Source organism: Sinocyclocheilus anshuiensis, unplaced genomic scaffold (assembly GCF_001515605.1).
Source record: "Sinocyclocheilus anshuiensis isolate Anshui unplaced genomic scaffold, SAMN03320099.WGS_v1.1 scaffold2090, whole genome shotgun sequence".
Lineage (NCBI taxonomy): Eukaryota > Metazoa > Chordata > Actinopteri > Cypriniformes > Cyprinidae > Sinocyclocheilus > Sinocyclocheilus anshuiensis.
Window position 1 is genome coordinate 1,379,872 of NW_015560626.1, and position 17,869 is coordinate 1,397,740.

At 37.6% G+C, this 17,869-nt stretch overlaps 2 protein-coding genes across 2 annotated transcripts in view; both read right to left on the reverse strand.

Annotated features, from left to right (window-relative positions):
* Positions 1 to 763, reverse strand: part of LOC107681955 (sonic hedgehog protein A-like) — a 5,924-nt gene extending 5,161 nt beyond the window's left edge. Inside the window, exon 1 of the mRNA XM_016478329.1 lies at positions 1 to 763. Within this exon, the coding sequence (XP_016333815.1) occupies positions 1 to 189 (189 nt within the window). The 5' untranslated portion in view covers positions 190 to 763.
* A 6,143-nt stretch (positions 764 to 6,906) lies between these two features.
* The window catches only part of lmbr1l (limb development membrane protein 1-like), a 17,399-nt gene continuing 6,436 nt past the window's right edge, over positions 6,907 to 17,869 (reverse strand). Inside the window, exons 2-16 of the mRNA XM_016478315.1 lie at positions 16,692 to 16,776; positions 14,889 to 14,922; positions 14,274 to 14,413; positions 13,046 to 13,149; positions 12,822 to 12,945; positions 12,581 to 12,649; positions 12,355 to 12,419; positions 11,829 to 11,901; positions 11,557 to 11,640; positions 11,395 to 11,471; positions 11,230 to 11,307; positions 10,862 to 11,026; positions 10,682 to 10,748; positions 9,543 to 9,704; positions 6,907 to 8,396 (exon numbers count right to left, since the gene is read on the reverse strand). Of these exons, the coding sequence (XP_016333801.1) occupies positions 8,311 to 8,396; positions 9,543 to 9,704; positions 10,682 to 10,748; positions 10,862 to 11,026; positions 11,230 to 11,307; positions 11,395 to 11,471; positions 11,557 to 11,640; positions 11,829 to 11,901; positions 12,355 to 12,419; positions 12,581 to 12,649; positions 12,822 to 12,945; positions 13,046 to 13,149; positions 14,274 to 14,413; positions 14,889 to 14,922; positions 16,692 to 16,776 (1,413 nt within the window). The 3' untranslated portion in view covers positions 6,907 to 8,310. The remainder of the gene's footprint in view (positions 8,397 to 9,542; positions 9,705 to 10,681; positions 10,749 to 10,861; positions 11,027 to 11,229; positions 11,308 to 11,394; positions 11,472 to 11,556; positions 11,641 to 11,828; positions 11,902 to 12,354; positions 12,420 to 12,580; positions 12,650 to 12,821; positions 12,946 to 13,045; positions 13,150 to 14,273; positions 14,414 to 14,888; positions 14,923 to 16,691; positions 16,777 to 17,869) is intronic.

Here is a 17,869-nt window from a genome sequence, read left to right on the forward strand (position 1 = left end):
GCTCGCTCCCAGGTTGTTCTCAGAGACACCGGGCACGTACTGCTTGTAAGACATTGGAGTCAACTTGCGTTGCCTATGGCGAGTGCCGTAACCTGGACCCGGTCCGCATCCCTCCACCAGCAGCCATGAGTAAAGCCAGGCAGTCAGCAGGCCGAGCCTCGCCAGCTTTAACCAAGGAGCCAGCGTCATTGACGCGCGTGAAGTCTGCGAGGGGATCAGCAAGCCGCGAACCCTGCAGCGCGAGCGTCTCTCCCAGCACCTCGTGGCATTTCGTTAACACAACTGACTTTTTCCACGTCCATATCACGGTGTTGAATTAAAATGGGCACTCGTGAATCATTGACCAAAGTGTAGCCTAATGGTTTCCAGATGAAACTGATTATTTAGAGTTTAACATCAGCGCATCCGGCATCCAGCCATGGTGAGGGTTTAAACCTGAAAAGTTTTGCATATAATATCTAGCGCTTAAATGGCTTATGCGGGTCAATCTAATAATATAACCACATTTCAGCATTCCAAGCAGAGATGGATTGATTGCGTCCTCGTTCTCGTTTGTAGATATTGGCATAGCAACAGGTGCTTCATCCCATCATCCTACTCCACCTTGGACAGCTCCGCGCGAAACTGCGTTTTCTGCGGTAAGGTTCACAGCGCGCGTCTCTGTTTGTCCTCCTGCCTGAAAGTCGCGCTCAAACATAATTTCATTCCTTTACTGTCTGAGTGCTCTGACTCTGCTTCGACATGTGTTTGCTCCCGCTTTTAACCGTTGCGCTCGGGCCATTGAGTGTTTGTGACCGGACAAAGATCGCCCTCCCTTCCTGCGCGCTCGCCGGGACAGTAGCGCACACGCCTCCCCGCGCGTGTTTCCAGTCATGCAGTTGTGAAGTCATTACAGGCTATTGCAACGAGTGGGGGATACTTTCAAAAAGTTGTACTTTCCTGTGCTTTGTATTTAACAGCATATTTGTCCCTGCTTTTAAAGTGAGAAAGTAGGAGAGATTAAAGCTATAGGCCTATAAATACCTATTTATAAATGCCTAACCCTAACCCTAACCCTATTTCTCAGGGTCGGTTTATTATTAAAAATACATTTCTGTACAGTTTACTCTCTTGGCTACAGAAGCTCTATTGGGCATTTCCACCGTTAATAACTTTAAAAAAGATACTGATACCCTTTTGTGACAACATGCCCCAGTGGTGTTTGCTATCAAACAAATTTGGTTTGGAAACAATTTTCACTCAGAAATTGCTAGTGAATTTCACAAGTAATTACAAAGAAATGGAAAGTAACACTGAAGTTGAAAGACTGAAATAGTATATCTTGTAAAACTTCCTCCAATTATTTTCAAAAAATATTTTTTTACAGAAAAAAAAAATGTGACAACTTACCTGGACCTCAGATTTATGAAAAATACTGTTGTTGTGAGGACACAGTTTAAGTGTTTTGTTAAAATCAACCTCCATTATATTGATGACCCTTGCATAAATTGTTCTAATTATTTAAACGAATTTAAAATATTCTAATTATACTAAGAGAGTTTTCAACACCAATGCTATAGGCGGGAAAATATGTTAACAAAAACTTTTGAAACAAAAGTTTGTCCCTTGAAACACAAAGAATGTGTGACAACTAGCCCCGGTCTCCTCTACCCATTCACTCAATCAGCTTGTAGTGTATTTAGATGCAGGTGAGGGTCACTGACATGAATCTAAGCTTCATGACAGCTTCCTGTGAGAGATAACGGCATCATTTCTGTGACTCATTAATTTCTCTCTTTGTTTTTCTCCTGAAGGAGAAGACACTGGCTGACACATGTGTCGAGAAGACCTCTGGGCTGTTAACACCCATGTTTTATCAGCTTCGTAATAATAAACCACCTCAGAACAATGGCTCAAAATTAGAAGACAATACAAATATCTCAAGTCAATATGGCATTGCGAGCAAGAGGAAGAAAAATAAAGAGCAGCAAAATATCAAAATGATTTCCGCTGACCTACGTTATGCATCCAGACCTTTGGCATCTCAGACAATTAATTCTCACACACACAGATAAAGCATGAAAAGGTTAAGGCTCTTAGGAAATCTATCAACCTATTAAACAATACTATTTTAAGTAATTTTCTTTCATAATATAATAATAATTTCTGTTTCAGTTTTTTCAGGTTTAAATTACATTTTTTAATTACAATTTTACATTGCAGTCTCACACTAATAGACAGAAACAGCTATAAACTAAAATATTATTTTGTGTTCAATATAGTTTATTTATGTAGCATGTTAGAATAAATCAGAGATCCATCCCAATCATACAGTAGGTCATATTTTATGCACTTCCTAAACTGATGGACGGATCTGTGGTTCAATCACACGTCCCAGACACCACAAATAACAGCAAATGTGGGGAAAAGCTTAATCACAAGTACAAATGCTTTCAAGAGCACAATCAGCGATACTGACATTTCGCCAAGGGGAAATAGAGAAAATAGCTGCCATTAAACATTAAAGGGAGTAGATGACAATAAAAATAAACACAACTGTTTCAAAATGGAAACTGTAATTGTTATTAGTATTTCTGCATTCCCCCACCTCCTAGTCTCTTAAGCGACCTCACTCCCCCACTTCAGGATGGGAGTATATAGAACAGTGAATGGCTGAGTTTCCTGAGCAGCCACAGCACATAAAATAAGATCTTTCCTGCCAGAGTTACCCTGGCCCTCATTTTCCCGTTACAGACGAATCGTGACTACACCTGGCCTTATAATAGTAAAGTGCCATTGAGCTCATGGTACTTTACTTGGCATCAGCAAAATTAGATGCTGCGTCATTCGCAAAGCCCTCAATTCCAAAATTGCCTCGAATAGACATCTAATCTTGGGGGGTGATGGTGTTCAATCAATCATGTCAGATGTTACAGAGCATGTTTATGTAACATGGGCCTTTAAATAAGGCAGAGCCACTTAGATTTAGTAGGAAAATGCTGACTAGACACTATTCTGCATATGTTTCCTGAGACAAAAGTTGTTGGGGTTGCCGAGAAGAGTCAAGGAGCTTACACCCATTGTGACCCACCACCATCGGTCAATTCTATCGTCCCTCACCCTGTTATCAGTGCAGGAAGAGGCAGGGCGGTGTGTCGGACTGTGCTATGCTAAAAGCACATGATTTCTGGCTTCAGCGCCAACATACGGCTTCATAGGCTGCCCCTTACCTTAAATAACTTGCTTATCACAGTCCAGAGCAATGTGACAGGGGATCATGGATAAACAGCATGATCTGTCATAGGTGTACATAGATACTCCGTGCCGCATTATGGCCTGGTTTAGTCGTCACGTCATGCGCCGTCTATATATGCATGCTCTGTGCTTTCATAAGAGATTGAAATTTGCCTATATAATAATTGCCGTAATACAACAACCATGACAGAACAATAGAAGATCAGGGTGGAACTTCCTGACCCAAAACAAACAGGTTAAAGGTCAAGAGAAGAGAATATATTGCAGATAATGTACTGTACCTGCTATCATGCTGACCAGATTTAGAAACATGTTTTTACAGCAGTGAATAACTAACTTGACCAGGAAAACAAAAGATAACACAGGACAACATCATGTCTAGTTTTTATGACTAATAGATATATTATACAAAACACTCAGAGAACAATTCATTCAGCCTTATAAAGTATTCATTCAAAAAAATGCGAAAGTCACTTTCACTTTGTCTAGAAATATAACAGTAGGAGCAAGTGACAAGTGACTGTTTTTACAAGTTTGTTCACTCAAATGATTCGTTCAAAACACTGTTGCATTCAAGGAGTATTGAAGTGACTTGGAATCATACTAGCATACTATTTTAACATATCGTTATATGCCATAAATAATATGCTAGTAGTAGCATTTCTTAATTTAGTAAATGTCTTTCAACGATTCATTGAATCATTCACTTAAATGATTCATTCAAAACACTGTCGCCTGGAATGAGCCCTGGGCCCTGTGCACTGATTTTGCTATGGGGCCCCCTCAAAATCACCTTCAGTGGGGGGAATCCTCTGGGCCCTATGCACTCTGTCACCCTTTCCCCCCACTAGCGACGCCCCAGAACAAAACACCTTTAGTGTCTGCTTGTTGTTTGGATATGCGCTTCAATGTGTTGTGGCAAGCAAAATAGACAAAGTGACTATCCAAAGTGTCAAAATGTAGATTATTCAATATTAGTGAATAGTGACGTCAAAATGAAGCTTTCTCACAACTGTATCGTAAAAAAGGTTCATTACTCGAAGCTTGTTGACATGGTTAACGTAGTGGTCAACAATATGAATGGCACCCACCAAACATCCCAGATAGCATACACTTCCGGGCCTTATCATGGGCCAACTATGGCACATATGGCTCAGTTCTGGCAATGGCAGAGGTCATATGGGCCAGATCTGGCCAATACACATCAAGCCGGTTTTAGTGTCAGTTCTGTCTTGTTGTGTGTGGGCCAGATCTGGCCTATGTGTGATACACCGGCTTTAGGGTGAGTTTTGGCTTGTTGTGTGTGGGCTAGAAATTGATATAGAATGGATATAGAATAGAAATATATATATATATCAAATAAAGATGTCCTGTGATATTAGTAAACTTCTTTATTAACTTCTTTCATAGCATATGCTGTCTCTTTATAGCTGTGGTTCTGCAACCAAATCTTTAATATATTTTAATTTTAAAGAAATAAAAGTCATTGTCGAAGTTGTTGGAGGAGTGCACTAAAACGAATTAAGCCTAAATAAAAAAAAAATAGCCTAAATAAAATCGGAGAGTTTTAAGTGTTTTTTTCTCTATAAAACAAATTTTATATATATTTTTTATTTTTTTTCATTTGCTGTGGTCATTTTCTGACAAAATCACCTCTGTGTGAGAAAGGCTGTTGAGTGTGTGAAGGGAGTGTGTCATGAGTGTGCAAGGTGGGTGTGGATGTGCTGTCGCAGGCGGGCAGCGCGGCTCATTATCAGTTGATTAGCAAGTGTTTTCCGGCCGCGAGTTTTTTATTTTCCAGAAGGAATAATATCTTCTAATGCACTTTGGCTACACTTCAAACAACCGCCAGGAAAGCTAATCTGCCTATTTTCCTCTTCATTCTTGTGTTTTGACAATAACGATAGCCTATCGCAACCTGTGAAAGACTGCTTTTCTTCCTCTTGTCTGATATGATTGATTCGGACCAGTCACATGCCCTCTGCTGACCAACACGAGTGACATGCGTCCACCCAATATTGTTCAACTAAACCAGGGGTAGGCAAGTTCGGTCCTAGAGAGCCGCAGTCCTTAGGACCGAACTTGCCTACCCCTGAACTAAACGTTTCTGAGGTAAACTGAAACTGAGAGGACAAGTCCTGAACATTGTCATCATATAAGTACATCAGTTTGTTAGTTTGAGTTAACATGATCAATGTCACAAATTTTGATTAGTGACTTAGAAATAATGTAGTATCTTAAACATTGCATATACATTTGCATGTTGCATGACATGTCTCTAAGAAAACATCTTTATATTTTTATTTTCTTTAATTTACAGATTTAAAATGACATGTGGAGTCCCATGTATTCTGTGGTCTCATACTCCGGTCAAAGTCAATGAACAATTTGCAAGACTAAATTGCTAATATTTATTTGATTAGAAAATTGGTTTAATAAATGCTAAATATTTGATATTTAATGTATCATAAATCTTAACTTTTGCTTGTCATAACGTCTGCTTAAACTCACTGCCTAAAATTGTTTGTTTCAGTAAAAGCTCTGTTTTAGAAGAGGAAATTAAACGGTAAACAAATCCCACTTTTTAGCTCAATCAGAACATCCAACAAAGAGCACAAGAAACAGAGAGAAAACAAAAAAACAAGACAGACAAATCATAATCAGAGGCCGGGATTTCTTTTTCTGCTTTAAGAGAAAAGAAAAAAGAAAAGGAAATGAACACTCGACGAGGAAAACGGATGGACGATATAGTGAGTGAGTGGGTAGGTGGGGGGGGTGTGAAAGCCAGAAAACGAGTGGTTTGCACTCTCCTGATGATGTAGGGCTTTTATCTGCCATGGGCATCCGTGAGGGGAAAGCACAGGATGGGTCAGCAGTGGCGTCTCTACGGGCCTGCTGACAGACCCAGGGCAAAATAAAGACCCTGATTAAAGCCGGGCGGAGGGACAGCTGGGGGAAGATGTATGGACAGACAAGCACACTAACATAAGAGCTAAACATAACCACCACGGCGCCATTAAAGCAGTGGTCAGGTGCTCAGATGGCAAGAAATGTATGCTGACCTCTACGGAAAGGTCTTTAGCAGATCCAGAACCAAAAATGGGTTTAAAATGACTCACAAATGACACATTGCTTGGAAAAACCGGTGTAAACACATTTATTGTTCTTTTCTCTGCATTTCGAAGGGAATGAAAAGAAATGGTTTGTCACAGTTGCTAACCTTGCCTTAAAGGATGCAGCTTAACATTTAAACAATTAAAATGTCAGCAGTTTCTTTTTAAAAACGAGCAATGCCCACTGTATTTTCTTTGTTCCCTGAAAGAATTCTCTAATAATGAAGTAAAAAAGACATCCATATAGGATCCAGTAATGCAGGACAGACAGTCTGTCATCATAAATCCAGTTTTTCTGAGCTGTAAAAAAGCATTTTGTGAGAATAGAAAAACACTTAAAGGGATAGTTCATCCAAAAATGAAAATTGTCATTATTTAACCTATGCTCACTTTGGTACAAACCCGTATGAACACAAAAGATATTTTGAAAAATATCTGTTGTCAGTGGGGGTCCAATGTTGTTTTAAAATGTCTTCAACATTCTTCAAAATGTTCCCAAATGTACACAAAATATCTTACTTTGTGTTCCACAAAAGAAACAAAGTCATGCAGGTTTGGAAACAACATGAAGGCGAGTAAATTGAGACAATTGAATTTTTTTTGGCGAACTATCCCTTTAAGCAATGATTCACATTCATCTTTGAATAGCTACATTATTGTAAATGATACTCAAAGAAAAAGAAAATCTGTTTTATGCAAGTATCATGTTATTAAAATATGGCTGAGGAAGAATCTGAAGGATAGAGATGTTGTAATGATGGATTTGTGGCACACTGTCCTCTACTGGCCACTGCTTGAAGGACATTTGTTTAAAAATTATGCTGATACAGAAGCAATTTCACAAATAACTGAATCATACAAAAGAATAAACAACAGTTTGATCAGCAAATGTGTACACCATAATACTGCACCATATGAAACGAGTGATTATCGAATCAAAAAGTCCACATTTATGAAATCATAGCAACTTAGTTTCCGTGAAACAAGAAATGTTCATGTGCATTGATTGTCCCTCTACATAGCTCAACCCAAAACATAAGAACTAACAAAACTTTGAACTTATTGCCCAATCTAGGTGTTCTTAATTGGGCCAAACATCTTCTTTTGGTCATCAGCACAAGTTTCTGGAAGGAGGTCAAGTTAGATTGTGTCGACGTTTCATAATATAATATTGCACATTAAAGATTCACATATTAAATATAACAAGGGAACAAAATCCCCAAACATTCACAGCTGTCTTGGCCTAAAGGTTGAAATCAGTCAGCCATTTTTTTTAAACATACATTTTAAAACCTAAACTCTACAAAAAGTGTATTTTACAAACTAGAACCCCATTTGTTTTCTCACAATGAACATCATCTTCAAGATCACGGTCACTTGTTATCCTTTCGTCCCCTTTCTCAGGGATCTTCACTTCATTCAGAAGCAGACAAACCCCGTCAGACTGGACTTCCAATGCCAGTGCAATAAGGACCCACAGAACTGAATTCACTGGATGACACTAAAAATAGTGATATACAAGGGGAAAGTGTGGGGGCCCACCAGGACAGAACTCAACACTCTCATTCCACCACCAGGAAAAGGAAACGTGGTCATGGCTGTGATGTCATCCTCTGAAATAGCTCTCCTGTCTGGACGCATGTCAAAGTCCTCTGTAGCCATTGTTTCATATGGCATTTGTTCAAGGCGTCCAGTGATTTGACATCCCTTTATTAAATGCAGCAATAAGCGTAAATATTACTACGCATAAAACTGCAGTTGCAGAATCCCACTTAGAAGGTCCCATTGGTCAACGTATATGGTTCAGGCACACTTTGTAAACATCTTTGGTGACTATTGTTTACCTAAAATGCACACAAAATAGCTCTGGTCCAATAGAGAAGCCACAGACTGGGACCCAGAACCTTCTCCAGAAGGTAAAAGGTTTCAGTAGCCAATGATATATCAAAAAGCTGATTGCTCTTCAATGAATCTTTGAGAGCCCATTGGCTAGGAGTAGTTTGAGGGGGATAGTTGATCGAGACACAGTCAGAGGCAGTCTGTGGAGACCTGGAGAAAGCAAAAAGGAGAGTAAACAACATGATCTAACAACCAGAAAAGGTAATTTTGGCAAAAAGCCAGTTGGGGGAGCAAAGAAAAAGAGATGCTATCTGAAGACGGTCTATGCGCGCAAGTGTGTGTGTGTGTGTGTGTTCACATTCAGCAGTTTTGTTTGTATTGGGCGGAGGGTGATGGGCGTGTGTCTTCCAGAAGGAGTTTGACGCCCTGAGGTCCCCAAGGAACCCTTCTCCCCTTCTGTCCCCACTCACTTTCCTGAGAGAATTGTGCTTTTTCTATCTGAGGAAAGAGACCTACCCATAGAGAAACATGGCCTGTGCGGGGAACACCTCACCCAAAGACTAACTACAAACACTGGCAAATGGCAGTGTAGCACACCCCTTGTCCTTTCAAGATACAATGCGTACATGCACAAATCTTTCTCCTCACACGCTTTCCTTGAGATAAACATTAGAATTAACCATTACGAAAGGAATGTTCTGGGTTCAATACAAGTTAAAGGGGTATAGACAGCATTTGTGGTGTAATGGCAAAATTAAAGGGCTTTAAAAATATTTAAACAGATTTTAAATATTACATGTATTGTATTGTATTTAAAGAAAGTTATTTTTTAAGAAATATATTTATATTTAAATTAGTGCTGTCAAATGATTAATAATAATAATAATTTAATCCAAAATAAAAGTTTTTGTTTACATAATATATGTATGTGTACTGTGTATATTTATTATGTATATATAAATACAAACGCATGTATATATTTCAGAAAAATTTTGTTTATATATTAAATATAATTTATTTATAATAAATTATATGAATATAAATATAGACATGTAAATATTTTCAATATATATATATACTGTACATGTGGTGTGTGTGTGTATTTAAATATACATAATAAATATACACAGAACACACACATATATTATGCAAACAAAAACTTATTTTGGATGCGATTAATCGTTTGACAGCACTAATTTAAATACATAAAAAATACACATATACATATATTTACACTCATATACATACACATACACGTATACATATATAAATGCATGAGAAATGCTATTCATGGATCATCCTTCTCAAATAAATAAATAAATACATAAATAAATAAATAAATAAATAGCAACTAACCAAAGGCACGGATGAGTTCTCTTTGCAAGGCCCATGTGACTGTGTTGATGAGGCAGGCGGACGTGAGTCCAGCAAAAAGCATATTGTACAGGAAAACAATGTGGAAACTGCCAAGCCAGTTATACCGTCCAAAGTCTCCAAGCAGATCAAACCTTGTGATTCCTACATGTAATTACATATACAATATAAAGAGCTTATAGTTAAATATTTTCCTAATTGTAATGCACAATGGAAACATATTGCTGAAATGTTGCTACTTAGTGCCCTCTTGTGGATAGACAAAACAGCATTACAAAACTGAACTGGTGATTCATAAAGACTGACAAGTGGCCCTGAAGGTATGGGATCAAATTCCTGCCAAAAGTATTGCAGTCACGGATAAAAAAATAACAAGTGTGAAACCGAAATTTTAAAACGGAAGTAAAAATATATTGCACAAAAATGAAAGCAAAGTTTTCAGAATAGCAAACAATGGTCACGGATCAAAAAATAATAAGTAATAAGTGTGTAAAAATATATTGCACAAAAATGAAAGCAAAGTTTTCAGAATAGCAAACAATGGTCACGGATTGAAAAATAATATGCGTAAATCAAAAATATGGGCAAAAAAAAAAAAAAAACACAAAAAAAAGTGAGAAATATAACCAAAAACATGATTTTGTGTGCAAGTCGAATAATTTTGCATGAATATTTCAGCTTTGTGCAATATGATTTTAAATGTGTTTAGAGTTTTGATTCATGCTTATTATTTTTAAATGCGTTATTAAATTTTGGATGTACGCTTTTCATTCTTTTTTTATCCTTGACCATTGTTTGCTATTCTGAAAACTTTGCTTTCATTTTTACATTTTGTGCAATACATTTATACTTGAGTTTTTAAATGTTGGTTTCACGCTTGTTTTTTTTTTATATCCGTGACTGCAATACTTTTGGCGGGAATTTGATCCCATACTGAAGTACCTATTTTAAAATTTTTAAATGTTTAAATAAAACAGTTAAATTATTTAGCAGAGTTTTCCCTGAAATCAGTGCAAATTGTATCTTGGCCTACAATAGACTTTAAAACCATGCCACTATTAAATATAATTTTACATATTAAAAACCTATTAAATAATGGCCAGTCATTTTAAAATACTTACCCAATGTGCGGGAGAAAACAGGCAAGGCTGAACTGAGTATTAAAAGAGAAACACAGTTCCCTATAATCTGTGGAGAGACACAAACAATGATTTAATTTGATTATAAAGAGCCATAGCATCTGAATGTGATATCCAGCACCATTCCCACAGTTGTTTCATGACTATGAGGGATCTCTGTACCTGTGTGAGGGTCGTGTCCTGTGCAAGTGGCAGCAAGCCGGTGAAAAGTGGAGAGCTGTAGAATCCAACGACAGAGGAGACCATGAGATACAAGATGATGACCACCTGCACTGCAGCTCCCAGAGAACCGAACATGGAGAATGAGGCAAGGCCCAAGTGAGGGTCCTGCAACAGAAAAAAACAACCATTGTGAGATTATGATAATAAATTATCACTGCAATACTCTATGGACTACTATTATAAGGCTTTAGTAGCACACAAGGCGGAGTAAATTAAATTACAAAAATGTCCTTGAATCTTTTTCCATTAATTACTTTTATAGGTCCATCTAATGACAAATATAAATGCGCTATTGTCATGCATCTCACCTCCATTCCTCTAGGCATAGCAGACTCATCGAAGAGCAGTTCAAGCACATGGAAACACACCATCAGCACAGACACCGCCTGAGAAAGACCATCAATATGGTTTTAGCACAAGGGTATAATCGTAGCCAGCATAAGTATTCTGTATTCCACAAGGTTTACTCTTACAGTTAAAGCTAAAAGCAGCAGCATGGCCACTGGGTATCCCAGGTTGCGTTGCCATGGAGATGCTCTTTTCCGCAACTCTATAATGGAAGAAACAAGGATGAAGCAAGAGCAATTCATGATAGCTAAGTGATGTTTTCAACACTTTGCGAGGCATGTTTGTACCTAAAGCAATGCGTTTGGACTGCACACTCAAAAGTTCATTATTGATGGCCTTTATGTTTGCACTGATCCAACAGGAGGTGTTACCTGAAACATTTGATAGAAAGTGTATAAAAATGTAGGAAAAATGTTTTGAAAATGTAAAACCTTGTCCAACTTGCCAGTAAAGCTTCTTTGGACATTAAAAAGAAAACGAGAGAAAGAGAAAGGAATCTTTAGAAGGTGGGGTCACTTCCTTAGCAGCAAATGTGTCTTTCTCACATCCTGACACTCACTTTTCAACTTCCTGGACAGAGAGGCCTCTTCAAACGCTGTGCAGTTCATTGTCTCTTCTAGGTTCTCCAACAACTTAAAAAAAAAAAAAAAAAAAAAGACAAAACTTCATACTTCTAATTCCTCAAATATATACAATATCCTTCAAAACATTCGGGGTCAGTAAGATGTTTTAAATATTAATACTTTTAATATTAATACTTCAGCAAGGATACATTAAAAGCGACAGTAAAGCAAGTAAAGACATGTATAATGTTAAAAAAATTATATTTCAATAGAATCCGTTCTTTCTAACTTTCTATTCATCAAAAAATCCTGAAAAAAAAATATATATTACAGTCACAGGAATAAATTATTTTAAAACATTCAAATAGAGAAGTTATTTTTACTGTTTTTACTATATTGACCAAATAAATGCAGCCTTTATGAGAATAAGTGACTTCTTTCATTAATTTTTTTTTACATACTGACCCCTGTGGCAATACATCACAATCAAAAGAAATTTTAGGAGGGATCTTGTCCACCTACCCGAGGTTTGACCAATAAGCTCCCAGTGACGCTAAACATACGTGAAAGCCCAAAGGGTGTGCACACTGTTACAAGACAAAAAAAAATGATGCAACAAATCTATATTTACAGAAAGTCAAATGCAATAAAATATCAAACTAAACATCAACAGTAAATGACTTAAAACAAACAATAAATTGAACCCACCAACAAATTATAAATAATATATACACTCAAACACACTTACACAAAAGCAGCAGAACTCCAAAGAGTGAGATTCCAGAATAAAGATGGGGCAGGTAATATTCCCACAGGTCTGAAAAGCACAAGAGAAAAAGCAGACTGTTACTAAAACTATTTGTTTATCTTGCACTTATTCAATTAAGAGGAAATTTGGGAGTCGAGCTGGCATTATAAACTGTCCTCTATTTAACTGAACACAATCAAAGAGACTGAACAAGTGCTACTCTAATGCTTCACAGCCTCACCATAAAGACTCTCACGGGCAGTGTTGTGATGGATGAGGGCTGATGCCACCCAAACAATGCCCAGCACCAGCAGACTGAGCAGCAGCAACATTACAGCAGTCTCATAGACTCGTGCCATAATGCCCTTTCAGAGGAGAAAACACATATCAAATGGACATCAGACACAGAACTGAGTTTAAATGTTCAGTATCTGCGTTTACTGACACAACTAATTACATTTGTACCTTTTTGGACCCAGCAAATCCTTCTGATTCAGTAAAGAAATAAGCAAATGGCATGAGGAAGACCAATGAAAGGTTTGAGAATAAGAAGACTAGGTTCCACAAGCCTGAAACGGAGACAAAAATGAAAAGTGACAAAATGATTTTGTACTCTTACCATATTAAAAAGCAAAAAAACAACAACCTGCATAATACACAAATGCACATTTGTGGTTACACTACTGTTCAAAAGTTAGGGTCAGTAAGACTTTTTATACTTTTATTCTGCAAGGATCAATTAAATTGATCAAAATGGACAGTGAAGATTTCAAAGGTAAAGATTTCTATTTCAAATAAATGCTGTTTCGTGAAAGTTTGTGAAATGTATCAGTTTCCACAAAAATATTAATAAGCACATTTTTCAACATCTGTAATAACAAGAAATGTTTCTTAAGCACTGAACCAGCATATTAGATTTCTGACGGACCATGTGACACTGAAAACTGAAGTAATGGCTGCTGAATTTCAGCTCTGCCATCAGAAGAATATTAGATTTATTTTTGATCAAATTTTGCAAGCATAAAAGACTTAAAAAAACAAGCAAATAAAAAACATAAAATAAACTCTGGTACTATACATAAACGATATTCAAGTATGGATTATATTGTGTGTTCAAAGAGGTAAATTGGTGAAATACAAACAAAAAAACATCAAACTAACTAACCACAAGGGGGCAACCATGTGCCATACTGACTTCAACTAGCTCTTCATCTAAAGTGCCAATAAGATTTTTGTTCTGTTTATTTCTCAGTTGGTTTGAGATTTCCTGGCTAATTCTATTGTGATCACTTACAATCCTTGCAGCTTATAAGATCTGGTGTTACAAGTGTACTGCAAAACACTAGAAAAGGCATTTCACCATACGCCTACAAACTTAATATCAAAGTGCAAATAAAAATCTGGATTTTAAACTAAATAGTGGCCTTAGATTTACAGCCAGAACATATTATACTCTTGGCAGACTTGCTGCCATGCCCAACACGTGATAACACAATACTAAGACCTTGTGGGAATAAAAACAATAACATTTCGGTTCAGATTGGGCAACAAAATACTAAAGAAGTTGTAAGTGAATTAGAATGGCAGCAGTATTGATTCTCTTTGAAAACCAGTGATATAGTCACATAATAATCCACATGTGCAAAGAAAACTAATTAGTTATTTATTCATGTGTGTGCGTGTGTGTATTCACCACGGATGAGTGAGCCATTGAGCCACTGCATGTAGTAGTTGTGTGGGAATGTGAGCAGTACTTCATTGGACAGGATGGAGATGGGCAGGAGCAGCACTGCACATACGGCCACTGAGAGTGTGAATGTACACAGCCACAGCCTGCAGAGTGAGAAAAACAGTCAAAGAAGGGTGAGGACGTGTTTTGCAGCCCTTTACTTTGACACCGTGCCAGCTGTGAAGGGAGGTGGTTGTTAAACGCCACGCTGGAGACCAAAGGGCAAACTGTCCCCTTACAACCATCGAGGGCAAACTAATAAAAAGCAAAACAGCAACCAGTAGGGTGCCCTTAGCAGCCTAGTTTCCTTAAAATCTGTGCGAATCACTGTGAAATGTAGAATTTTACTGCCATAATGTGACATTTCTGAGTGAAACAAGAATCAACCACTTAAGTAGGGTGGGAGCTGATTTCATGCATTTGGAATTTATTGGATGGTGAAAAGTGGGATGTTAAACACTTGAATGGAGCCAGACTGAGCTTGCTTGCCTAAACAGATATAGTAGTTGGCTATTACAGACCATCCAATATTCATGCTGCATACATTAAGCAATTAAGAAGAAAAAAAAAAGAACTTACGCAATTTTGTTGACAGTGGCATCCTCAATGTCATCTGTGGGCAAAAAAGGAAAAGGAAATAAGTTTGTCACCACAACATTATCCTACTGCAGACATACTAATGTCTAGACTCGCAGTTCAGTCTTGAATCTAAATTGAACAAAACAACAAGCTGCCACAATGACCCAGATATATCATGAAGCTATTCCATGAAGTAAACGCAACACTTTCAAACACTTATTTGAAAAATATATATATATATTTGTAAGAAATCTTGGGAAGCCTTTGCTGTTAGATTTTACATTATTGCTTGTGCAGGAAAACAAAAGCCGTTTCAAGAGGACTTTGTCTCATTAAAGCAGCACTATGTAATTGTTGGCGCTCTAGCGGTTAATAAACAGAACTGCACACATCCCGCGAAAGAACATTCCAACCGGAGCTACTTCTCTAAGTTTATGTCTATGGCGATTCACGCAGGTATGTGTTACTCCGCAGCGGTGACGACCCGACCAGGCTACAATAGTCCAAATATAAGTACTTATTATAAGTGTACCGTAGTGATTCGGAATAAGACAAAAACGCGGTTTGGAAGATGAATTCATGCGCTCACTTGCTCATTATATACATTTAGCAAATTTTCAACACAGAAAAAGATACATAGTGCTGCTTTAACAGGGATGGATTGAGAACATGAGGCAGAGAGAGTGAAAACTACACCTCAAACATTCGCAAGTGACAAGAGCAAAACATGCCCATTGTGACAGAGCTGCAGGGTAGATATGAGTGACATTTCCTGGGAGTGCTCCAAACCTAATTCAAAACAGGTTTTCTGCACATATTCTTCAAAACAGCCAATATGCAACTGTAGAAACAGCTTCACCAGCCCTCCACGATCGGTGCACATTTAGACTATAAAATGGACTTTGATATTTAGGTGTCAAAAAGACAAAAATATCTTAAGTGATTATGTTTGCTTCTTAAATTTGAAAATGTATGATAATGGCAATGGCTTGGCTTGAAGTTCAGTACACAATGTTCTTTAAGTGTGTCTAACAGGATGTTCTTACATCCCTCTGCACTATTTTTTTTTATTTGTGATCATGTAAGCATGGACGTATTTGAATGTTGTGATGACACAGGAGCAGCTGTGCTCATGGGGACCCAGGTTCAAGTCTGAACTGATGTCCCAGAGCTTTCCTATCAGCTCTCCACTGACCTATATAATAAAAAAAGGCAAAAAAGCAAAAGAGCATTCTGTCCTGCTTTACTTAGCTGTTTTGGACAAGAATGCATCCTGTGTGGACAGTTCCTAACAATCCTTCAACAGTTTAAACAAGCGTGATGTGTTTTGCACAAGTCAGACACTAGAAAAAACATCCCTCAGATTTTCCACTGAAAGTAGGTATAGCAGAACCGGGAAAGAGCAGAGAGTTCAATTATGGGGTGTACAGCAAAACATGAGGTAGTGTTCTCTTATGAAACCTCAGGCAGTGCTCGGGCAGGGGGCCTATGTTTATCTCACGGGAACATTCCTCATCCCCACTGCTGACCTCCCTCGATGTTACATAACTGCTATCAACAGCAATCAGAAGCTTTGACTCTGCTATTCTGGAGATGATTTCAGATATTCAAACAATAACACTGAATACTTCACTATCTGAGCATGACTGGGTACTAAACAAAGCATTTTTGGAAAGTGCAGGAGCATGACCATGTCAGGTTGTGCTGACCAACAAATGGAGAGCAGCTGTAGGTGTGCTTTGAAGGACTGGACTGCATGAAGCCAAACAACTGCAGAGGGTCCGGGGGTCACGATGAACTTACCAGTGACAAACTCAGCATTCTTCTTGAAGTGAGTGAGAATGAAGTGAGACAAGATGTACAGGCATATGAAAAGCAGCACGCAAATCTAAAACAGGAAATAGAAGAACATCAGTGCAATTTGAAAAATGACATTTACATTACATTTACAGACAACATGAAGTAATACAGTGCAGGCTTGTTATTCAAGAAGAATTTTAAAAAGATTAAGCCGATTTTAATATGCCAAACCATATCAATTTTGGATTTTCTTCTTGTATATAAATATTGTAAGATTTCTTTCTCTCATAAAGCTTTGGTATGACTTCAAAAGACACTAAATACAGTGCATGGATCCATTTTAGAAAGTCCTTCTAGGAACATTAAGATCCCTACACTTAGTCTCCAGCCAATTTCATTGCATGTAAGAGAGCAGTGCGAACATTCTTCAAAACTTTTCATTTCATGTTACATGAAGGAATAATCTCAACCTTTCTGGGAAGATTGGGTGGAAATGGCACTTTGCAGAATATCAGAGATGACACATTTTCACAGACATCTGCAGTATGAGTCACGCAGTTAATATTTAGGTTTATTTATAAACCTATTTATATATTTATAAATGATATTTAGCTTGTTTTGTTTAGGTCGTGCTGAAATCGCGTTTGGTCTCGTACTGTATCGCGTACCTTGTCAGTGTCGTGCGCTTTGCTTGGCCATTTGTTGTGATAAACAGGAAAGTGTGTCCAGCTGAATTCAATTTGAGTTTTGTTAAATTAATTTAAAAAAAGCTTAGTTTACCACGGCTGCGGTCGTGTGAAGGCCTCCTCATGTGAAGACCGAAGAGTGTAAAGACCATCGACTCTACCGTACGTCTCCACCGGGCAGGGACACCGGCAAAGGATAAGTATCGCTTTTTATTTCTCCTCTTTCCTATTACTTGTTTCGCATCTGTTTCAGTTTTTAATAACCATTTCTTACTATGTGTAAGTTGATGTTTTTTAGCATGTGTGTGTTTGGCTCAGTGTTATTTTTTAGGATTACTGATAAACTACTGTCAATTGATTTGTATTATTTGTATTTGTTATTTATTTTAATTTTAGTTACATTATGTCCGAATTTATTCTGTCTGTATAGGTATTTTATTAAGTTTTTAGTTTTATTTAATTTGAGTTATTTTAATACTTCAAACTAAATGGAAA